General features: G+C 40.2%; 1 protein-coding gene across 6 annotated transcripts in view; it reads right to left on the reverse strand.

Moving 5' to 3' along the window:
- AUTS2 (activator of transcription and developmental regulator AUTS2) overlaps positions 1–26,102 on the reverse strand; it is an 806,450-nt gene that overhangs the window by 230,138 nt on the left and 550,210 nt on the right. For all 6 annotated transcript variants that reach the window (XM_030027825.2, XM_030027824.2, XM_030027827.2 and 3 more), the window contains one exon: positions 16,838–16,867. In XM_030027825.2, coding sequence (XP_029883685.1) covers positions 16,838–16,867 — 30 coding nt within the window. The remainder of the gene's footprint in view (positions 1–16,837; positions 16,868–26,102) is intronic.

The raw sequence follows: 26,102 nt of genomic DNA on the forward strand, positions 1-26,102 counted from the left end.
AATCAGTGTTAGACTGATTTATAACAACTGAAAATCTAGCCCCTTACAAGGTCAATATTAGCAAAAGAAAGGAGGGAATGTGATGGTACTTATTGTGGATTTGATAAGTAAAGGCACTCCACAGTGGGGGAAGGAGTATCTTACATGGGAATGTCTCATTAGGCTTTTGTGAATATTTCTGTTGTTCAAAGGTAGGAGTGGGGGGAAATCACACATACTAGAATATGAATCTTTGTAACTAATTAAAGAGCTCTTCAAAATGTGCTTTCTCTTCAATTCTGTTTTTCATGCTTCACTGTTTCATTGTTCTTCATGTCCTTAGAAATGTATCCAAGTCCAGTAGGCAGCAACCAGTTAAATAAACTTATGATGGCTTATCGCTTAGCATATTACTAGGGCCTTTTTTTTCTTTCAGATCTCTTATAAATGTGAATTGGTATTTCTGTACTTGTGAAAATGTGCTTAATAGTTTTATTACACAGACATTTTTGCATGAAGGTGAAATAAAGGATCTGTCACTACAACTGGTTCTCAATTGGTATCAAATGTAATTATGCCCCCCCAATTATTCACCACATTTACTGAAATCTAGAAAACTGCAGTAGTTGGTCATTATCTAAAAGAGAAAAATGGCTTTAACAGTATCTACAGATAAGCATGAATGCCTCCTACTAAAAGAATCTATTTCTAACTAGTTCTTGATATTTCAGTTAAATGAAATCACTTGCCTGATTAGCTGTGGCCTGGAACCTTTTTCTGCTGGTAAGTCCTGAGTAAGCAGTCACATGAAAAAGCACTGAAGCTCTTAAATGAGAATCTCTAGGAAGTCTCATTTCATTGATTTACTTCGCTTAGATGACAGACGTAAAACTATCTGGTGTGACACAGAGAAATTAGTGATGATCCACAACTTACCTGACCAGTTAAGCTATTGCAATGGCCAAATTCCAACCTATTGCAATGGCCAAATTCGAACCTAGATGGTACAGACAACATTCTTTCTATGGTATCCATTTGATACAACAATTTCTGCTTAAGTATTCCAGGACATGATTTAACAGAGATGTAGTTGTGAAATGAGTCCTCTTTCTTTGTTTTACGTTACACTCAAATTCTTCAGATGACATTGAAGCACAACCCCCACTTTGATGTGCATTTTTCCTGGGTACGTAGACTACAGTTTATAGGCAATAATAGACATTTGAGATTAAAAGAACATTTAAAACACAGGAGTGACTGTAGGTTGTATTTTGCTTTTATGCTATATCCCAGCTTTCCAAATTAAAAAAAACAAAGAAACAAAAAGTCTCAACAACCACAACAGTTTTTGCTATTCTTTTTGTAGTTATTGGCAACAGCAAAAGAATGAGATCACACCTATAAAATTGTTCTTCCTCACCTGGAAGCAGATCAGCACGTTTGCCATTTCAGAGATCCACTTCCTGTTAATAAAAAGGCAATTTCTTTGGGTAACAAAGCCATGTACTTTTGGCAGTAAGCCAGAAAGCTTAAAGAGAAACCTTGAATTCTGAAAACATAATAGACAAGGGACTCAGCTTAAGAAAAGATTTCATCTATCAACTAACAAGAGGCTGGGGTCATGAAGGAGGGTATTCTTTATACTTGAGAGACCAAGCTAAAAGTCTTAAAAATGTACAAGAAAACCCTGGCTGGAATGCTCTCTGTATGTAATAGAGGTTGCAGCTTCAAGAAGGCTTATCATTTCTCCTGACATTCTGACAGAAATGTGTAATATAGAAGTTTAGCAGTGTGGGCAGGTTAAATTATACTAGGCAGGAGAAATCATTTCAATGTGAACTGAAGCGTTTACTCTTGTCCACTTCCAGCTCTAGCTTGTTATTCTCTCTGTTTCCCATAGCTTCATGTTTCTAACAGAAAAGCTTCATTTTAAAATGGATGTTATATAGGGGGTGCTTTGGTTCTAGGATTTGATATTTACTCAGAAAAAATCCTTAACACACTACTACAGTGTGACTTGCTTGATGAGCATCTATGTATTTTCTATGTATTCTTCTATGTATTCTTCTTTAATGTATTTACCTGGCATGGTAAATACTGTAGTAAACAGATTATATATTGAGCAATAAGGTTATGGGAAGTTTTGACTAAACCTTAGTGAATTTGTATACAGAAAATATTCTTATGAATAAGAATGAACTTCCAGAAAAACGTGCCATTTCCCACTGAAAAAGAGCAAAGAGCATTTTCAACTTCAGACCTTCATTTCTATTGGAAAAAAACATTAAAACTGCTCAGTTAAGCCTCCTCAGCCTCCTTTCATGGAGTCAAGGAACACACTCTGCTTTTTCTACCTGTCCCAGAAGCCCAAAGCATCAGCTTTTCTGCTTTTCTAGAGCAGTGCAATCCACCCCACAACACAGGCCAAATGACACACAATCATCAACCCTAAATCTATAAAGGAAACCAGTCCATATAACACCCATGTGTACAGAAATACATAAAGAAATACTGCTGGAAATGTGTCCCCTATAGCACTGTGGTCCATTCTGAGATACCGTGAAGCACAAGCCCCTCTTGAAATGGATGGAGCTCCCAAATCTCGAACCAGCTGAGCGGTCCAATTCTTTTCCTAAGCTTTTGTTGACATCTCTGAGAGATATTCAAGCTTTTTTACCAGCCCTAAACATTTTCCCTAGCCTCTGGAGGTAGAGTCACTCCTGTTTCCAATTGATTTTTGAAATCAGGGTGCTTGGTGTCATTTAGCACTTCAGAATAAGTGGACACTAATTAATGGTAAATTACAATAAAATTTATACTGAATTACATACGGCATCTGCATTAGTAGCCAATGAGTTCATTCTGATTAACATTATCACAGGAAGTAGCAGGGAGTTTGTAATGATTTGCTAAAGCAGCTAACTGAAAGCTCTTTTGTCAGGTTTCCCATTAACAAAAACAAGCATTAAATTACTTAAAGACAATCATTAATTTAAATAAACATTTTGTTACCGTACATATAAATCATGCACAGAAAAGAAACTTAGAAAGCGTCACAGTTGTCACGCCATCTAAAAACCCAGAGACGCACAGTGCAGAAGTGGTCACCTCTTATTTTCATGCCCCAGGACCCCCAGAAATCGCATACTGGGCCAGGATGTGACCGAGAATCGCAGATTCAGGCATCCCTCACACCAGATGAAATGTGAAACAACGCTATGGATTTTAATGGAGTAAATCCTAAATGGCACTAATCTTACTGAGATCTGTCAGATTCATGCACAGGACAATGAACGCTATACTGCCATCTGAGGAGTCCTGAGAGATGCTTTAAGCAGCAAACCTGACAGTTCCCACAGTGCATTCCTCAACTTCGACTTCAGAGAATACTTGCTGGGGATGACAGCAAGTGGCATCAGAGGATCCTTAAAAATCTCTGGAACAATGGATCACTACGGGTCTTCAAAATGTCCTGGGGAACACCATGTTGCTTACACAATCTGTCCCACTGGCACTCAAGGGCAGCGATGCTCCACAAACTGCCTGCAGGCAGCTCCAAGGTCCCCTGGTTCATAAGCAATGCACAAATCACCATTAGGAGCCACTAAACTAAGAAAAAACAAAACGAAACAAAATTTTGAATGGGAGGCATGGGATCTGGGAGATCTGTGTTTCCTAGATCTGCTACTGACATGAATTATTTATTTAATTTCTTTGTATTTAATTTCCCCTCCAATTCACACAATCTCATTTATTTATATCAAAAGATTTGGGAGACAAGGATGGTTTCTCTCTGTCTGTGCTGTGCATAGCTCAGTAAGAATCCAATGTGGAAGGGGTTTCTGAGGGCTGGTGTACAGAAACAACAATACAAAAATAATAAAACTTATTTTGGATTTCAGGCTTCAGCTGCAGAAAGTCTTCCATCTTGAACCTTATGTTTATACTGAAATGGAGTCCCAGACAAAGACCATGTAGCGAGTAAGTTCAGAGCTGCTGTTATTCTTGGACCAGGAAACAGAAACAAAAGTGCCGTGGCGATTGTACAGAAGTTGTGATGGAGCCTCTTTCATTGCATTTTTGATGACATATGACAAGTATGAACACCGATCTTCCAGCATTTTTCTATTTTCCTGGGAGTACAAGATACTACGGATTTCTACCATATTGAAAACAACAGCCTTGACTTAACATCCTTGCAATGCCCTCTAAAACTGATCTTACTCAGCCTGCAGCCCGTCTGCTTTATCATGGTGCGCTGACACCATCAATCAAAGTGACCCTGGTAACATAACAAAGAGAAGTGGCTCCATTCAGGCAGTGAAGGTAATACTTCCTACCTCTTCAGCTCCTTGAAGTGGAGGAACTGTAAGTGTTTTACAGAAAATTAGCCAAGCCTCTTAGTTCCTATGAATAGGTAAACTCAAAAGCAGGCTGGCCTTCACAGGGCACAAGTCTGAGACAATATAACACCCCTCACTCCATGACGGATGTCCTCGGTGGCTGCAGCCACAAGGTATTTTTTACCAGAGATCATTACAAAGGCAAGGAGAGCCACATGCTCACAGGCTGCTGTACCAAGGTCATATAAATGTCTAAGAGACAGAAACCAAGTTATTGAGAGTTTAACTGATTTGTGCATGCCAGCAACAAAGCGGGGCACAGGACAGAAGACAGAAATGCGTTAACTGGGGAGGCTGAATGCTTTTCAGTGGTCCGCTCCCCACTGCACTCATTGACGGGATGTGTGCCTCCCCAGTCATAGCTCACTGGGGCTGACCCTGTCCAGTCTCAAATCTTATTCCTCTGCTCTAAACTAGCAGACACCTCTCCTCTCCTCTCCTCTCCTCTCCTCCCTGTAGTCATCAAGATTTCACAAAACAAAACAAGACAAAAAAGTGTAAATGCATTAACAACAAGAATCCCCCCCCCCCCCCCCCCCAAGTCCTGGTGGCATATAAAAATGCTGACAGAAACTACGTTTTCCAAATGAGGTTACTTGTAAACATCTGGCGCATACAGTCCAAACTTAACTTCTCTATCCTCCTTCCCAGTCTCTGGCTAAGAATTTGTCCTCAATGGGCAACTCAGAACCAATAAAGCAGCCATCTATCAACCCCCTAAACCAAACAGTACTACCAATGTGGTGCCAGAAGTTAACAATTTGAAAACATTGCATGCCTTGCCCATTCCTAGAACAACCCCTTTATCTGAGATTATTAGACTATCACTCATTCTTCAGTTTGTCTAGGATCTGCTAAATGTTTCTCTATAAATTCACCACTCAGTGCCCATTCACAGCCATGCATTAACTGCTCGTTTTTCTCCGAAAGTAAAGAATTTGATATGACACATAAGTCACCATAAACTCTACAGGATTAAGTTATTGCATCTTACAGCACAACTGGTTTCTACAAATGATACCCTGGAAAATGACATTATCGCTCAGCGATTTGGTTCAATCTGATTGCTACAGTTAATGTAATAACATAACTCAATTAGGATGCTTTTGTTATGAATGAACAACCTTGTTCAATATTGTCTGACTGTCCAGAGTCAGCTTAAATGTGATGTTGAGATGGCCTGCGAAGCCCAGAAATTTGGTGGTGCATTTTAAGAGGAGATACCAGCATGAACTAGAAAGCCCAGGCAATTTTTAAAGACGCAAAGGTCATCTTGGTGCCTCCTACTAGATGAAAATTACAAAGCAGGCATCTTTGTAACATCTGCAAGTGAATCCAGACTTCCAACAGAGTTCAGAGAAAGGCTTGCAAGAGTCAAGACACACAATTTGACTCTCATTTTCAAAGCAAAGCACGTCAGGTTCACCTTAAGCCATTTCTTCCACATTTCTCAGCTCCCGCCAGTAGCTCTCAGTGTGGAGACCAGTAGTCAGCTCATGGTGTGCATATATTGAGAGCCTGGGAGAACCCAGCCAGTTAAAAGTTAAATGTGTTTTTGACCTTTTCCTATTTTCATATGCGGTGTCCTTCAGAGGTGCTTATAACATGTACCTGGAGTTACCTACTGATACACCAGCCAAGGTAAGGTACTCCATTACTGTTAAGCATTTAAAACATACTCATTGTTTGCACATCTGCTTTGCTTAAAACTACAACTCCTTGATTCACAAAACATCTCTATGTGAAGTAGAAAACCTGAGGTCTTGCACTACAACCTGGTGGCTTATCCTTCCAACCAAATAAACCAGGGGTTCATTCGTGGGTGACATAGCAAGGCGCAGGGAAAGAGACTTTCAGAGAAGGTATTATCTTGCCTGTAGGTACCGTGAGGGAAGAGGGAGGAAGAGGTTACGCAAAGCCTGCACTGGATTAACAGAAAGATGAAAGTCCAGAAAGATCCTTACTCTGCTGGTACCTGTAGGCCCAACCCTAATTCAAAGCATGTGTTACTCTCTTCACTTCTACCCTGTTTGGGGAATTTCTGGAATCCAAGATACACAGTAGCTGTATTTTACCACTTCCAAGTCCACAATACCCTTATTAGTGCTGAGCCAGATGGAGAGAAATATGCAGAAAACCAAAGCAGTACTTGCTGGAATCCTCAATTCATTGGTGCATGCATTTAATTTCCTGTCTCCTTGTTTTCAGCCTGTCCTTGGATATGTTTGTGAGAAACCTGAGATGGTTACATGTGTTGTGGCCTCCAAGACTCTTAAAAACATGAAATAATTACCATAACTTCAATATATAATTTTTTTTTTTCTTCTCTTTCTAACAAAACCTCCAAAGAAATGTCTCACCTTCTCAGTTCTCAAGCCTAAGACTTTTTTTCTTTTCAAGGAAATGTGAGAACAGACATTCAGGAATGGGGAGCATGCCTCATACATGACTGTAAAATCTGATTTGTTATGAAAAACAGATGTTATTCAATAGCATAAAATGTATATGAATATTACACTTGAATAACATATAGTAACATACAGTCCTTAAAGAAACACTTTTTATAATCTAGATACCTTTGGACATGGCCAAACTCCAAGATCCACAGACTGAATTTCTGCCTGTCTCCATACACACATACCATACGTGCACGCTCATGAATACCTACTTCCAAATACACATACAAAGCATATACCTAATCAACGAATAGCTATATATTGGTGTATTGATAACGAGAAATGTGCCAGCATGTTTCAGTACATAGATTTCCTTTCAGGATATCTAATCTTATTTTCATATTAGAAGGTTTACAGACACTTGTGCAAAATAGAAGATGTATCTTGTAGATTTCTTAAGAAAGCATCTCAGTTGAAACAGTCTAAATTAAGTTTAAAATCCACATCACCCAGGACAACTTTTTTTCCAAAGGCTGGATTTCAGAGATAGGGAGAGCATGTGTGCACATGTACATTGTGTGCACACAGAGACACACTTATTTCTTCACTGAGTTGAAACTACAACTCTTGTTATATGCAAGATCAGAAAACCATACTGTGATTTTACTTCGTTCTGCATCAGTGGCACCCTGAAAATGAAATCTTGCCTGGCATTCCCATGTACTCTAACAACCTTCATGGAACTACTTTGATAAAAGTTTTGCTACATATAAAAAAAAAGATCTAACACTAAAATGTGAACAAGCAAAACTATGTATCATTTGGAATGTCTTTCTTATTGTGATCTAAGCTGCTGGGAAGGCTTTAGGAATTTGCATTATCCTTAGAGATGTCTGAAACTGTCTCTTCTGTTTCTTGTATAGCACTGAGCACATCATCAGCTTTAATCTTTCATCTCTTCTTCCTCTCTCCTCCCCTACAGAGAATCAAATCTTACAATCTATACACAGATAAAACTCTTGGGCCTAGTAAAGTTTGGCTCTAAGTTTTGCAATAAAGATAGGAAGATTTATTGCCAGGAATGCATTATATGAAAACAAAATATCAAGTTGTCTAAGTCAGTATCACATCCCCAAACTCTAGGTGAAACAACAGAAAAAGCAGAGTGCGCCTCAGACGGCATGATTTAACATGGAAAGATGTGCATTCAGGGATACTTTCAACCCAGACAATCTTCTACTGAAAAGCATGTAAGTTGATAAGCCCTATCACTTTTCTCACCTCACTGTGAATGTAAATGCAATTAAACACTTTAAAAGACTGAACAAAAAAAGCTAAACAAACAAACCCAAGTTTTTGCCATTCTTCCTCCATCTGCTAATTCACACAAAATAAGAATGAGGACAGAAAAGAACAACTTCTAGGATTTCAAACACACACAACACCCACTTACCTTACAGGAATACTCTATATAATTACATACTTTTTGCCTGAAAGTATTATAGATATTAGTTATGCTGTGGGGAGGAGAGCTTGTGGGCAGTGCATACACGTATTGTAGATATTTATAAAACCACTAGGAGGCTGCAATAAAATTATCTTGGGGTATATATTATGGTTTTTCAAGAAGCATTTAAAACCAGTACTATATTCAATTTAACCTCTCCTCTAAGTTTCCTTAATACACATTTCTCTGTATAGCTATACCTCTAATTTTGAATGTCAATATATACAAGCAGACATGTTGCAAATAATGTACATCTATATAAACAGGCATGTTCAATGAAAATAATGTATATTATTTCCATAGTATGTATGTGCATATATAAAAACACATGCTGCAAAATAATATATATGTATATGTGCTATAGCTGATATTCTAAGATCCTATACAAGAACAGTAATTACTTATACAAAGATAATAAAAAATTAAAATAATGAATATATGTATGTACTGCTACAGTTGTATGTATGAATCTGCATACCACATATATGCATAAAGCATTAAATAGAGCACAACATGAACGTACAAATATAACATCAATGTTTGGTGTATTTGCATATTACGTACTCGTTATGCATCATGGTACGTGCCTGTTACACACACACACACATTTAATACTCACATATCATTCCTGGATATTTTTGCTATTAATTTTAATTTTCATACAATGATTTTATTTTTATCCACATAAGACAGCTCGCAAATGATACTTTTTAAAACCTGATGGTTGAGCAGTATTTTAAGATAGTGATGTGACTGTGTCCAAACTCTCAAAGCACCGCATACCCTAGGAGGAGCTTTTGGGGGCATCTGTCCCAGCCTCCCTGTGTTTCAATTCTTGATTGTTTACTCAACTGCCAGAAGATGGTCTAAAGCCCTGGGGAGAGCAAAACCTGTTTGGGCCATTGACATTGAGTATCCTTGGTGCAGGAAGTCAGGACCTTAGAGGTATCCATCATTACGCCTGCCTGAAGGCAGGCTGGAGCCAAGGAACTTGCCTGAGAAGCTAGTAAAATTTTAATGCACTCTGTAGTGTGGTCATGTCATACTCAGTTATGGCAAATAATCCCAGATGCCTGCAGAGGTAAAATGGAGCTGTAATGTGCTTGCCTCCTAACCCGAGCTGACAGCAATGATGTACGACTACCATTAGCGGAAAATATCACTTCAACTAACCCATGATCCAGCTCCGCTAAGGGTCACATTATCCATGAGGAACAAATTACACTCCCAAAGTAAATACAAATTTTCTACACGAAATGGGTACAAAAAAAAGGAAAGGGGAGCTGGGCGGGGGAAGGGGGAGAGGGTAGGGGGAGCGAGGACTGATACATTACCTATGACAACATGCTGCTGAGTGACAAAGATGATAAAGGACAGGACAAATCACGGGCTGAAAGCACTATGGCACAGCCAGCCCGGAGAGCACGTACCCACGCCTGTAAACAACATGTTCGCTCCCCTTAGTGGCAAACGCATAATCTTTTACAATGAACATGCTTGGCTCCAATTTTATTACCACTCTAGCTGTAGGGACCCTCTATGTGGCACATCAAATGAATAAAAAGGATCCTTATCTTTCCTCCTAATGGGCCTTAAACAGTAAGAAATACTTCATGATTGCCTGAGAGTTGCTAGCCTATAAAGTCTGGGTGATCTTTCACCCACGGGGCAAGTTTAAGGTGCTGCATTTTCCAGAGTTAAAAAGACAACACCTGTACAAATATGCAGTATAAATCGCACTGATGAGAAACATCCTGGCTTTGCAGAAACGGTTTTAGGAACAATACTGAGAAACTATTTCTCTAATCCTATCCTTAGCCAAAATAAATATATGCCAAGCAGCAAGATATCAGTATCCCATGACCTGAAGTAATTGCTTAAAATTGGGTTCTCAGCCACCGTTTCCCCATGGAGCCTTGTTTGCTAAACAAGTTGGTACCCACCATCCAAGGAGTTTTTTCAAGAATTCAGCGCCCTCTTACTCTCATAAATAATCCTTTCGCCCTTCCAGGAGCACAGTGTGCCGCTGCTTGGGGCAAGAGGGCTGAATGGGCCTGACAGCTACTCAGCCTTTTTCGACCAGCTGTAACCTGCCACACAAAACCCCACTGAGGTCCAGTCTGGGGACAGAAGGCTCCCACGTGAAAGTCCACCCCTGTATTGCAGTCAATCCCCTCTTCCTGAACCTCAGGACCTTGCAACCCCATGGAACCTCCCTTTCCAGTGGTTTCCCCTTGCTGTGCCCCTTCCGCTCCCTGGCTGGGAGCGCCAGGGAACATCTCACACAACCTAAGGCTACACGCTAATTTCTCAGGCTCTCTTACAAGACTGGAGATGACACATTTTATATTTCGAAGTTTTCCTCTAGAAATCACCCCAGTCTTCATACACCTACACCTAAAGTTGAAGAGTGTAGAGAACAGAATGAGAAAATGAACTCTAATGATATGCCCCTCTTTCAATAGCTCAATAAATGCTGAGACTTCCCTCTGTGACCAAAATTTTTCAGACCAGGAAGATTATAATTTATTATTTATACTCCAGCAGTGCATAAACACCAAACTGAAACCATGGTTGAGTTTTTAAACAGTCAGAAGAGTACAGATATTACTGTATGGCCATGGTGGTGGCCATATAAAAATGTAGCTGGCTCCCAGCTATCTACCTGCTACAGTCCTGGCGCCATCCAGGTGGCCATTTTTCTTTCAAGTGCTACCCAAACTCTTCCTTCCCTCATGCCTCCCAGGAGTGATGGAAAAACTATCCCCAATACAGTTTTGTTTCCAAGCATCCTACTGAAAAATCCTAAACTACTGCAACTGCCCACATAAGAGTGAATTGCACCCTTATATAAATGTAGTCCTCTGTAACATATAAAATGGCATAAAGCAATTTCATCACCATTTAATCCATTTATGATAGAGCTTTTACTTCCAGCAACAGAATATACAGAACGTAGCCCTGTGTGAAGCAGCTATTTACCTTGGTCTTATGTCTTCCAGCACAGTTCATGGTGGGGTTGCTTTGGGTTCTTTCTGTTTCCAAAGAAAGGACAATTTGCTGTTCCCTGCACGCGTTTCGGAGGAAAGGGAACAACAGAGCAGCACTGACACACGGGCCAGCACAGCTGAAAACAATGCTCCGTTTATTCAGCAGAGACACAACTAAGCAGGACTCTTCAGATCTGGAGGGCAGGGAGGAAATAGCTTCTGAAGTTCATGACCAACGAACTTTGCACCTATTCAGTGGTACTGAAAGGCATGGTTTTAAGTAGGCCCATCCCAAGTTCGTCTTACCATAAATATATCAGAGCATTTATAATTACCTAAACCAGTTGAGTTTGTAATGCTGGGCTAAAAACTGTGGGGTTTTTTAACATAGCCAGAAGCACATTGGAAAGCAAACTATACACAAATGCACACACGCACACAAATACATAAACACTTGCATGTGTGGATGTTTAACTACTAAACAGTGCAATACAGTCTACATACTAAACCGGGCAATACACATCTGCCAAAGTACTACTCTAAAATTGCTCTCCAATGGCCATAAACAAAATAATTGTCCAAAAGCACTTCAGAAACATACACAGGGTGCAGGTGTGAATGCTTTTGTGTGTGTATAGATATGCACAAATAACAATTCCTTTTATCTGAGCATACCAGAGTGATTTATGAAATTTTCCATGCCATAATCTTTGGTTCATAGCTGTTTTATATGCAATCAAATGTATTAGCATTATCATTAAAAACATTCTGAAGCCTTCAGCTTCATGGTGCTTTCAATGGCACAGTATTTTTCTCTTCAAAGAGAAAAATAATGAAGTCTCACAAGCAACACACTCCCACCAGCATATGCTTCTTAAGTAAGCACAACACCCACCCATCCCAATCCCTTCCCAAGCTGGGCTAAGTTTTGTTATTCTTCCCCTCTGACCATATGCCAACACCTTGCAAATTTAGCCACCGTTTGACTGACCTCTTTCCTCCCTTTGCATCCTACACAAAGTCCACCCAAAGCAAAGACTGTTTCAGTAGGAACTCTTGGCAGTTCTTGAGCTGCAGCTGTAACTAGCCAGACACTGCTGGGCCCCAGAAGAACACATTTTAATGGGATTCAAGAGCCTCATCAAGAGAGAACTGATTGGGTACTACTAAGATACACACAGAATTAAGTCATCAATTGCAGTAATTCTTTTAAGTTGTACATCCTATCAAAGTTGGATAAAATTCAAGCAAGAAGCAGGCCTCTTCTCCTCTTGAATCAGGCATAAGTAACAAATCTGTGTACACTGCAAAGCAGCCCCCCTTGATCAATGAAATATTTTCCTAAGAAGTGAAAAATCACTGAAGTGCCTCAGATTGAGCTTAATTTAAAGATCAGTCTAATGAAACAGAGTGGTGAGAAGACATGGTAGAGGTGGCGAATAAAAAAGGACCTTACTCCTTACCTCATCTTTAGCACTACACTTCCTTACCAAAGCTGTTGTATGTCTTTTCAAAACAGGACTTCCTTTTATTTCCAGAAGACAAAGCATGTGTTTGCACGTACGTTTTTAATAATGTATTAATTACCACGGGTATAATTTTAAAGACTGTATCTAGAGACCAGAAGATAATACAGTTGCACTTAAATTTGTCAGCTGTGCAATAGCTTGCCCTAATTTTAGATTATCAGCTCTGGAGACCTGCTCAAAGAGTTAGACTGACAGACTTTTTAATGGAGAAAATCGGAGTTCCCGTGGGATCCATACTTTTTTCTGATTCAGTAAGAAATCCCAGCGGCATTTGCTGAAAGGATCCCAGGATGGAAAATGACATCTCTCTAAGAATTAGCGCTTCACATTCTGATGCAAGTCCTCCAAATATACTCTCCCTCCACAGACATACTTGCTACCTCTTCAGGTTTTTTAGCACAGAAGAACAAAATGCCTACTTTGAATGCTCCATCCAGTACTGTGTGCCAAATTGGAATGAAGGAGCATGAATCTATATAAATAGATAAATTATCCACCCAAAACATGTCATTTAAAATTGAGATGCTGACACAGCCTTAGCTACAGTACTGCTAAGCAGGGGCTGCATCATTTTTCAATTAAATATCCTTGTTTCTTCTTCCAGAGAAACCTCTGGAGAAATGTCTCATTTGAGGGCAGACATAGACAGAAAGTGACTCTGTCGGCTCCCAATTAAAGGCTAGGGAAGATGGATTGGAGGCACAGCCATCACCTAATAGAGATCAGATATCAACAATGATTTACGCAGCTAGATAGATACATATTCAAGCAGGGAAAAAATAATACTAACAGCCTAGGAGACATTACTTTTCTTATTCACCTCTCACTACTCATCTCCTCCACCGCTGCCCAGGTCCTGCTCCTTCCTGCGTTCTTCTACTTCACTGTGGCCCACCTAGTCATGCCTGAACCAACTCATCTTTCAGCCACCTCGATCTGTCACACACCTTTCATCATACTGATCTGCCATTTTTTATTCAAAAGCACTGGTCTATCTTTCTGGATTCCAGGTCTTATTTATTCTAGTAGAAATATGCACCTGTCTTGCATTACTTCTACCTCTTGTGGATCTCTTCTTTCCCAGGCACACTGAAGGTTCAGTGTGGCTTTGCCCTCAAAAATCCTAAATGAAGCAAAATTGTTTCCCTTCCATTTTCTGAACAGCAAGGACATATATACATAAACGTGCAGCAATATGCCATATATTCTGTGTACTTCAGAATATCAAAATCTGCAAGATAGTCCTAAAGAGAAGTAGATGTCCTCTTCCCAGAAACATTTCAGGCAAAGATGTTTCTGATGAGGGGAGAATAACTCCACAATCCTCAGAATACATTGACTTAGACCGACCAAGACCAATTTGACAATTTGCTACTAGAACAGCTCCACAGTTGGAGGCTAATACCCTCATCATGATATAAGACATTTGGGTCAAGGATCTTAAAACTTCTAATCCTGCTGAGTATCCTTAGCTCCTATGGTTATTAATGAAAACTGAGGATGCTGAGCACTATTTATGAAACAATCAACCTCTTGCACAGAGGTTTGGCACCCTCACTTCTCCCAATGTATTTTGCTTATAGGAATTTTTGGTCCTAAAAATGTTATTTTATTTAAAGCAAGAATTCAAAAATCTTCTGGGTCCTATTGAAAGAGATCTAAAAGATCCTGCCTGTCTGAAGAAAAGAAGTTTCTACTTGTCAGTTAAACAAAGGAATAACGCACAGCCTCCTTTATAGTGTGTACTTTACCTGTCATCCAACAGCCCATTATCATGTCACGGCAGAGTGCACTTTTCTACAGGTCACTTTGTTTAAAATGACATGGATAATGCACATGTCAGCGAGCTGACAGTCCCGACCGTCCTTCAGAGATAAAAACCGCAAGACGAGCGCCTGTTCTTATCTGGGGTACATGCCTTGGTCTATCATCTAAGTCAGGCAGAACATGATTTCTCCAGAGAGCACTTTTTTCATTTCCTGATTTTAAGAAAATCAAATAAGCACCATTTGTCTTCATCTGAATATGCTTGACCTGCTCAAATGATGATGTCTCGCATTTTATAACAGGCTACATATGCTGAATTCAAATTAACAGCAGAACAAGGCCTTTAGATCTTTGCCTAGGCTGCCAGCACAGGCTGAATAAATATGCCAGGGTTAGCTGTTGTCTTTTAGAATTGGGCCTGAGCTATAAAACTCAAAGCTGGGTCTGGTTCTGGGATGTGAAAAGCTCTAAATTATTAGGGATATTTGGATCTGCACTTAATCTCTTTTCGTTAGGGGGGAAGATAAAATAGAGATCACAGAGATGAAATACACATCTGGATTTTAAATTCTTCCTGCACAAGTACTGGGATATTCTGTGTGAGGTACGATCTTGAGCCTCTCTTATATTGTGTTGCAGAAACTATCCTAAACCAGCACATCACCACCATCCCCAAAAGCTGCCTCTCTGCCTTTTTATATAGGTGTGCTGTAAGAGACAAATACTGTAAAACTGGCAGAGGTTTAGCTCTGTAAGTGCAGCAATAGCAGGAAATTACACTTCTAGTTCTGGGTGCCATAAACACAGGAGCTGAAATTCAGTTTATCATCTTGCACTGCATAAGGAACATCCTGAAAATGAATAATCACTTCACAGGATGGGATGTAATGGTAATGCATTAAAAATTCATATCTAAAAGTGCAGGTTAATATTCTGTGCAAAAACCCAACAAAACCTCCCCTTTCTGTTGTCACACTGATTAACTCCAGTGATTAGTTCCCTTATGAAAGGGAAATCACTGCAGTACAAAGTAAACAGTGGTTCTTTAACATAGTTAGCAAATTATTAAGAAACATGAGGAAAAAAATCTCTACTTGAGAAATTACTGGAAAGGCTGAAGGGCAAAGCTTTGGTGGTTATACACAGAATGGTTTGAAAATTTCCTTTTGCTTCCTGCTACACAAATCCTGTAGAAAACTGATTAAATTCATGAAAGGTGATTTCCGTATTCATTGTTTCCTTGTAGATTTTGCAACGTATTTGTTCTTTTCTGTTGTGTAAGCTGCACACCAGCATGGTCATCTCTCTTCTTCTTGGCTTGACTTGGAGCTAGTTAACAGAGCCACTCATGAAACTCTAAACAATTCAACGTTATTATATGAACGATGTTTTCTGACATTACTTTACCCTCCCCCAACATCCATCCCCCAATTTATCCAGTGAAAGAGGACGCAAAAGTGATTACATTATCAAAACATCCCTTAAGGCTCAACATACAAATGAAAATCACAAAATCCAACCTGGAAATAAAGAAATTAGACCAGTTTTTCTGCAATGATTATTTCATTTTTGCCAACGAAGGAAGGTAGATGTTAGTCCATTCACAACATAAGACCTAAAAATGTGCATTAGTGTGAATACTAGTTCTTCATTATTATTAGTCTTCTAAACAATAAACAGCATTAGAGATCAGTGCCTGACTCTTTTTCAGCATGACATTCTTCCCTTTTTCCACTTAGAAACCCAAAGTTATTGAGATAATTATCAGCAAGTTGTGTCACTTGACTTAATGTACAGTTTCCAAATGTTGTTTCTAAAAAACCAGATGTATATATCAACTGTAACACTTCAATTTGAGTTTGAAGACCCTTGCCCGCAGAGAAGCAAACCAGGCGATAACAGTGGTTAAATAACTGTTAAAAAGTGCAAATGTGAGGGTTACAAACATATTTGGTTGCTGTTAGAACTTCCCAAGCAAAAATGTAGCCATAGAAAAGGCTGGTAGTGAGACTGGTGTTCATAATCCACCCCCACAAACTATGGCATCAATATGCTTGAAGATGAATTGTGTAGCCTCCAAAATATTCATTAGAATTCTCTTCCCTTGGAGGTCTATTCCAAAATTAAATTAAAGGAAACAAAGTCTTTTCTCTGTATAGAGAGGCTTTAGATCAATCCAAAACGAAACTCTGAATAAATAACAGAATAAGAGGAGTAAGTGAATCCAACAAATCATTTTTGCTCCCATACTGATTTCCTTTCTTACCTTTTCTTCTTGATCACTGTCGCTGTCACACTGAAACACAAAAAGAAAAAAAGAACAGGTAAGAGAAACTTGCTACAGCAAAAAAATGAAATATTTCTATCAACAAGATGGCTGAAACACTTGTAAACCCTATGGCATCAAATCTGGTACCTTTAGGAAAAAGCTCAATTACTGTATAGGAGAGAGTTTTCCCCCACATTGTTGTTGAAGACAATACATTTGTATGTTTGAATTATGAAGAAATTGCTCTGAAAACAACAAAAGCCATTTGCAGTGCCCTCTGTTAGTTTAGTTCACATGCACAGGAGCTGATGGTGCATGAGCACATTTAGACTCCAAAATTGGATCAGGGAAGAATAAAAACAGTACTAGAGGGCTGTTTTGTTTTCTTTTGATGGACAGTATTTTTCATACTGCCTGCCAATACATCAGCTTCAAAGGCTCCTCAGATAGAAGGGTATGAAAATGGCTTAGGTTTCCTTATCCCAGAAGAGAAGCATTTGCAAGGCTTTTTCTAGGACTACTTGGAGGGTTCACCCTATGTCTTTGCTTACCGCTGCTAAACTAAAGAATTCAGAGATCACAGTGGAAGCAAGAACATGCCAAATTAATTGATTCATTGAGGTTCTCTGTAATTCAAGAGTAGGCCAGGTATCGTAGTAAATACTTACAATACTATAAAATGCTGAACAGTAACACTAGCGGGTCTTGATATTTATCAACTGCCATTGATCAATTTTTAAATAACTTTTACTATTGTAGAAATACAGCAGGACTAGATGAATCAAACCTCAGTACAGATAAGCATCAGAAACCCCGAACACATTTAGATTTGCTAGTACAAAAGCTGTGCTGGAAACAGGACTGTAAGGCCCATGCGACTCACTTGCACCTAGCTGCTTCTTTCAGACTCAGATCTGATTAATCCCACCTAATTCTGGGTAACTATGGAGTGGTCACACTTGGCTACCTCTACAGCAGAAGAATGAGGAAAACACCTCCTTCTGTTTGGGGTCTTTTTTTTGTTGTTGGTTTTTTTTTTTTTAAAAAAAAAAACTACGAGTTTAGATTCCAGAGGACTGAATTGTATCATTCAAGGATGAACTCACACCCCTGCAGATGTAATGGCAGATGTTTCAAAGAAAGCATAAGATCACCAAACAGGAGAACCAGGCTTTCCTAAATCAAGGACTAGCTGATTGTGTTATGTTGTTACAGCAGTCAGTTAAGCCCTTTATGCATTTGTATCCTGTTTAATGTGTCTTCGAGAATTTTCATAAGACAACCAAATTGCTTTGAAATTAGTTATACTTTGTGAATTCCAAAGGTTAACTATACAGTGGTATGTGAACAGACATAGCCAACTACACCCACAAATGTATGTATTTGATTTGCACAAATCAAGTAATCTTCTGTGTGTTCTTTAATTATAACTTTTCTGTTTCACTGGCTTTTTCCTCATCTTCATCAGTACAGGGGGTGAAAAGGTGCCTTCCCCACACCAATGAGCTACATACTAACAAATTAAAGATAAGAACTATTTCTAGGTATTTTTCAAATAATTTTAAATGAAGCAAAGATTAGGTAAAATTACAATCTGCTTTCAGATAATTCCAAATAGAAATGGAAGTGGAAACTGAAATGATTTATATAGCACTAGTTGCATCTAAATACTCTGGTAACAAACAAATGAGAGGGAACATGAAGATATGCGATAGTTTTAGCTTGAATTTTGAAACCCTCACACAACGATCAAGTTAATGAAGAGAGCGTACTTAACTGACAAAAGGAAAACTGCACATTTCTAGAACAGTATGGTGTATATATATATATGAAGTACTCACACCCTTACCCTGTAAATATGCATTTTGACTTCAGCATGACTACACATATGAGATTTGGGTATGAGGGTAAGCATAGGTAAGTATGTTTGCAAAGCAGGGCCCTACATTTACGCAAAAGCAAACACACACATGGGATTTTCATCCATGAGAATCACAGCATGTCACAAAGATTTCCCATTTATTATCTCTATTTTACAGTTGTTGGAAAAATTCAGCTTTTGGGCTATAGCACTTTCTTCCACTGCTTGGTTACAGCCAGGAGGGCCCAGCAGTTCTGGGGTCCCTATGTTTCAAAACAGGGAGCTCAGAACCAATTGCTCCATTTGTTTGTGTCCCCTGCCCACCCTCCAGACAAACTCCAATACAATTCCTGATTGTAATACCTGAATCCAAAAGGAGAAAGAAAGGGGGTAAAAAGTGGATATGTAAGCAGGCAAGAATGATTCCCTTTTAGCAGCAGGATTCAGAGGGTTTTAACATGCTGTCCGCTGGCACGGCACATGTGCACGTGTTCTGTGACCCAGCTGTGGTCACAGCGCTTTGCAGCCTCTTCTACCCCCACCATTTTTTGTCTGGTTTAAGGAATCTCTCCTCCGCTGTGGATTAAGTTTTTCCCGACTCATACGCTTGGAAAGAGCTCAGGGTTTTGTGTTTTCTGCAGTGTGGAGGTACTTGGGGAGAAGAGTACTTGCCAGCAGTGACATCTGAATTTGCCAGCAGAACAGTTACCCGCATCCGAGTGAATCTGCAGAGAAAGTGCACAGAGCGACGTCGGTGCGAAGTTATTTCCATCAAAGTGTTAAGCCTCCTGCTTTCCGACAGTCCAGTTCTAATTTCAAGGTCCGCTTAATTCCACATCAAATAATTACTGCTATACCCAGAAGCACCTTGTCTCCAGAGTTAAGCATATGGCGAAGGACTGAGACCTACTGGTGTCCATTATGGAAGCAGCACGGATGCCAAGCCGATTAAAAATGCTCAGGCTCCCTTCACAACATGCCCAGTGACTGACAGCTTCGTGATTTGGCCAGTCACTGTGGCTGCCAAAAAAGCCTCTGCTGCATGGAGGCCCACATGGCACTCTGAGAAAACAGTTCCATTCCTGGTATTAAATTCCCATACTGACCCGAGGACTTTGCTGTGAGCTCAGCAGGAGCGCACCATCCAATTTACAGCTCCATCCTCCAGAGCCCTTAGTGCCAGCCTCTGGCAGAGACGAATGATGGTCAAACCCCTCCAGCTCATAAATTATGCAAAGGCAATAAATGCACTCAACAAACAGCTCCTAATGTTTGCCTAGCCTGGCTCCAGATACACTTTGTAAAATGCCAGGAGTCCTGCACACACAAGGCATCTATTTCACTCATAAAGAGGTTTTGTTGGTGGGGCGCGAGGGAAGGAGACCCACCGTCCAGCAGTGCTGTCCTGTTCCAATAGCAGAATTTTATGGACAAGCTGTATGAAAGAAAAAAGGAGGGACAGAAGGAAAGGGCTTTATGCACTGCATTGGGGTTATATTTACATGCAGTATGTATATGTGTGTGTTTGTGTGCGGGCATACACATTGCATGTGCATGTTTTGCACATCTATGTTAAGCTGAATTTTCCCTGAGGGTTAAATACGTGCATTTCCTCTGGTTCATGGAAAGAATCAGACAATTTATGTGCAGGGGTAACTCCAAAAAAACTTGCAGAAGGAAGAAGAGGTTTGCTACTCAGGCTGGAAACTGAATTGGAACAACTGTATGTTCTTCCCATTCCTGAGACTAGTTCGCTGTTTAGTCACTCCGGGCATTACACTTGCACACACATTCCCCAGTGGCCCTTGCTCTGATGTGCTCATTTACATTTCTGGATGCATTTTCTTCCCAGAGGTGCTAAAGCACAAGGTGTTTCCATCTTCTGCAGGCTTACTGCTAACCACTTCTGGAGAACAGGCTTTGGAAACCAAAGCTGACAACCGTGAAGTTGATTATTCAGAATAACTGGTCAATTTGAAGACTTGAGTCTGCACTGCTTGCTCAGTTCCTCAGTTCCTCCAGCATTTCTCTACCTCCCAGGCCCACAGAAAAAAAGTAAAATGATTTAAGTGCTTTGTGGTTCTCAGACCACCAGACTGTTTTGGAATCAAAGTGATGCAAATGCTTTGTACTGGCCTTCTGCTTTGGGCTGAGTTTCAGTATTTTGTGCCTATTACAAACAGATAATTCTTCAGTGTTCTCTCATGTCTTGTTTCAGGAAACTACGGCTCTGTGCACACGCTGCATCGGAATATTCTGCAAGTAACTGGGAATCCAAAATATCATTCAGACATAGCATGACCTGATTTTTGGATAACTGCCACCAGCTTCACTGGAAGCTGCGAGTGATAATGTGACAAATCAGGACAAGGAAGCTGCAGACACATTTTACACCTGAACAAACAGAGGCTTCATTCTCTGATTCTCAGGCTCAAGGCACTTACTATCTCCACACTGAACACAAGTCGTGACAGATAAAAGTCACCTGGGGCCAGGCTTGAGAAGATCCCAAGCCAAATTTCCAAAAGCTGGCCTACATTATCAAAAACCCACCCAACCAACCAGCCCTTAGCTCTCATTTAGGCACTGAAATGAAAGCCAGATTAGCAAAACTGCTGAGGACCCACAGCTCCCACATATGGCCAAGTTTTCAAATGAGCATGGCACAAAATGCTGTGAGATCTTTTCAAACCACAGCATGACGGGCCCCTCAGAGGAAGGAATCTTTGAAAAGGCTATTTTATGCTTTTGAAAGTCTTCTATGGGGCAGAAGGGACTCTTAACAGTTTTCCCAAAGGACCTACAGCACTACAAACCAAATCCAAAGCAAGGGACATAAAAAGCTCGCTCAAAACTAGCTCCACAGATAAAATTCTTAGAGGACATATGGAAACATTAAGGTTGCTCTTAATTTCCATACAATCAGGGGCAATAATGAGACCAGACTGACAATGACTTGCTCAAAGCGGCCATAGTTATCACTTAAACTGTTCAAACACCTTTAATAACTAAAGCGTGCAGGTTACCAGCCACCACATCACTTGACACACACGTGCAAAGTGTTCAAGCTTCCTTTTGCAGTATTTCTGCAACTTCATGCTCAAGAAGTGCTAATCAGAATCCACAACCCACAAACTTGCATTTTCATATGTGTGCTGCAGTCAAAATTCAAATAGTTATTCCTAAAATCAACCCCAGGTGAGGAGAGAACATGCAAACTCGTAAGGTCTTTGTACCAATAAAAAAGCAAGCTCTTCTTTCTGCCTGAGCTTAAACCTTCTAAATTACCGCTATCAGTCTGGGTTGTGAAAGCATAAGATGCATTGTCTGCGATATGGAGTATGCTCATATACAACTGCAGTGAGAAGTGGAAAAAGAACTTTTCAATCCCCATTTGAGGTTTAATTGCTGCTGTGTTTTGTAGAAGAAAAGGAAAACTGAGGATTGGGCTGAAGATTAGTTGTACCTCCCAAATCCCCTGCCCCAGCTGGAGAGAGCGGAAGTTAAAATGCACAGCACATCTCCCACAGCACCCGCAGAATGAGACTGATCCCAATGCCATATTTCAAAAATCAGACGCCCTATGTGATTACAGCTGTAATTTGAACCCATTTTAATAGCTTGAGAGAGTCTGGTCCAAATCAAGCTGAGTAAAGGTCTGTGCCACCTCACCAAGCTCATTCAGGCTGAAGCAACACTATGGATTTCTATGTACCTTGCTGATTGAACACATTCTTGTGCAAAAAGTGGCAATCATTGAATATATCATGTACAATGACATTGAGGAGGGCATTGTTCTCTATTCTGCTCAATGGACTTTGCTGGAACAGCTATTTCGTATCTTGGATCCATTTATCATTGCCACCAAAGGAGTCAGTGCTGCTGAAACGCCAGCGCTGAACAAAGTGATTCTACTCATCTGTCTGCTGAAAAGAAATCTGAAGAAAATGAGGGAAAACCCAGACCTCAGCCATGTTCACACTGACATTTACAATATTCTTGTCCATCTATCCACCAATGACAAACTGACAGCCCTGGAAAGGGCAAAGATGATATTTTAGCTATACAATTAGACCTTTGCTTCCAAGAAAAAAGGAGAAAAAAACACCTCCTAGATGAAAGGAGACACAGACAGGGAATAAATGGGCAATTTTCTAATTGATGAAATGGAGACAGGCAGAGTCACAAAGAAACTAAGAGCAAGAATTTCACTCTTTTCTTTCCTATCTCTGACTTTGCCTACAAGTAACATTCAGCATGGAGCTCCTTGCCAAGGAATCTTATATATAGCATCTTGCAAATTGGTTAACATCACAGTCTGCTTAGCAATTCTTCACCATTATCCACAGTGATTCACTGTAAGGAATGACTGAAACAGAGATGGTCTGAGAAGTTTATGGTCTGCTTTCTCAAAAGCTAAAATTATGGATTATTCACAGAAAAGTCCCATTTTACACAAATTACCTTAGTCTGGACAAAAGATTGCAATGTTGACCTTTAATCTGAATTCCATTTTATCCAAACCACTTCAGATGAAATGTATCAGTCTTGGACATTTAAAGTTATCTTGGCCCCTTACAGGAAAAATATTCAGAACTTAGAACCACTTTCAGCTGTAACTCTTTTTAATTCCTCACTCCCAGGACTTTGATGGTTGTTTTATATAGCAAAATGACACAATTAGCGGCTCCTTCTAGCTCTACCATCAACAAAGCAAAAGTTTGATAGAAAGAATTATATTTTGAGTATTAAAATGAAAACCCCAGATTACATTACTACCCATGATAAAGATGATCCACCTTATATTTATATAGGACATGTATATATCCTTGGCAACTGGCGAGTGGTATACATACTCCTGGTAGACCACAGGGAGCTTATTTGTAAAGCAAAGGGGGATTTCACTCCAGAAGGACAGCTAAACATGAATCCTATTTTGAGGTTTGATTCTGTTGTGTTGACCCCTGTATTGCCAGGGATATCACTTGAAGGGGAAGGCTAGTAGCCACATGTGAACGGGAGAGACTGGGAGGCTTCCTGTGCATGGCTGGGGAGGCAGCAGGGCCCGCAGGAGCCCAAAGCCTGCCTGGGGCCTGCCAGGGACAGAGGTGCAGCCCTCTGTCCTGGGCTCAGTTTCACCCAAGGGAAACAGGCCACCAACATCCTCAGGGACCTCCAGGCACAGCCCCAGAGAAGGATGAGAGAAACCAGCCCTGTGAGAAACACATTTTCCTTTGCTCCCTGGAAAGTGAGCTGAGACTGGTAAGTTATTGCAGTTCTTGGGAAAGTGCAACTTCCTTCCCCCAGTTATCACTCCTGACGGCTTCCTTATGGTGTCATTGCTCAATGATCCCACAAGCGCTTAAGGCCCAATGCAGCCATCCCCAAAGAACAGGACGATGCTCCCACCAATGTCAGCGGAAGATTAAATGGGCTTTCCAGATGTACCATTAGAAAGCTAACGATGCCACAAGTTACTCAGCTCAGCATCTTCAGAAAGTGCCTGCCGCCAAGTCAGGCATCCAAATTCCACTAGACTAACTGGGCACCAAGCAGCTGTTGGCCACATATACAGCCGAATCTTAATTTTAGGAAGTCAATTCTCTTTTGCAATAGAAGGATGAACTCCCTGCCTCAGTTCCTCAATACTCTACATGAAAAAATGACTAAAAATGCCTTTGCCTCTGGGACTCTGGATGTACATTTGCTGCCTCCTTACCTGCCTTTCTGACTGTAGACAATTTGCAGTATGTAATGGTATTTTTTGCATCCTCTCAACTGATGATGACAATCTGCAGCGTGTAATGTCATTTTTAGCATCCTCTCACCTGATGAGTACTTTGTCAGGGTTCAAAAAATAAATAATAGTAAATAATAATAAAAATGTTCATTTATACTGGTGGACTAAGTCAATAGCAAAGACTTAAACTAATCAGTGTTTAATGAAGTCAGTGCCTAATACTGCATTAGCCAGTGTATCTGTATAAGAAAAGATTCCTATTTTTCAGAACTCCTGGTCGTAGCACAAGAGCTCAGTTTGGAATTTGAGTCTTCTAGGTACTTACAGGCTAATGAAATCAAAATATCCTGATGGACAAGAAGCAAAGCATGTTACGGGTTAAAATAATACAAGAATCTATTTTTTCCACTGTGTTGTGATCCATAAAAATCACCCTGAGCCTTTCCTCTTTCTTCTCTGCCTGTGAAGCCAATTGCTTTGATTGCAGTGATATGAGCTTGCTGAAATGACTTGCCCTTGCTTGTGAAGCAAATGGAACATGCTAATAGAACTTATCGCATTACCCGATGCAAAAGTGCCATAGCTCATTACTTTAAGATAAAAGGATATCATTGCAGACGGGAAGCAGAATTGACTTTCTGAGGCCCGACTTGATGATGATTTAATCAACTGCTCTCTTTCACTTCTCATCTCTGTGCCTGTCGGTTTCACAGGTGCTGTTAAATGAGACACTCAGAAAGTGAGCGGAGGGAAAGAAATTGCTGTCATTACTTTTCAAGAAAGGAGGTATGCAAATTTTCGACAGAAAGATTGCGTTCATAATGGGCCTGGTAAAATACAAGGATCATGCTTGACAGGTGAGGGCAAGTCATTTGTACGTCCTTAAAGCGAAGCAACCATCCTCATTTAGAAATTGTGCTCGATAAGAGAAGCTACAAATGAAAACCATGCAATGGCTGAGAAGCAGCAAGCAAACCTTTGAAGACTCTGCTATTGCAGATCTGCCTTCAGCAGGTGCCTGGCGTGCCTTCACACATGTCTATTCCTAACTGCCAGATGGTCAAATTTTGACCTCAGTATCGCACAGAGAGCTCCTCTTAAATGTTTTTTTACTGTCAGCTTTGCATTCACAGTTTGGGGTCTGAGAGTTTCTTCCTTTCTTCATCACTGCCAGAAATAGAAATTACAAGACAAAAAACTAAGTGAGGGTTGAGTTAACTTTAAAAACAGAATCAATAGGTTGGAGGCAACAACTTGTTTCCTTCTGCATGTAACTGAGTATTACAGATCTTGGAAGATCCAGAGCTTACGGTTCATACAGTCAAGTAAAAAGTAAAAAGAATAATCCACAAAAAGGGTAATGGCAGGAATCAAAGGATGAAAAGATGCTTCTCCAGGGCCCAAAAGGAACCTTGGGTCCTGTGTGATTGCAACACAAGAGGAAAGGGCAAAAAGAGAGTAACTGAATGTTCTATTGACCTGATGGAAAAGTTCTGATGTTCCAAAATCAGAAGTTAAAAAAGCACAATAATTGAGAGGGTGAATTATGTACAGGCTAAAACCACTCTATAGATCTCCGATGGCTATTGAGCTGTTTGGATCATTTTAAATGGGGAAATGAGAACTACCAAGCTTTTATTGGTGTCAATCAGGTTTTCAAT

The sequence above is a fragment of the Aquila chrysaetos genome, chromosome 10, assembly GCF_900496995.4.
Source record: "Aquila chrysaetos chrysaetos chromosome 10, bAquChr1.4, whole genome shotgun sequence".
Lineage (NCBI taxonomy): Eukaryota > Metazoa > Chordata > Aves > Accipitriformes > Accipitridae > Aquila > Aquila chrysaetos.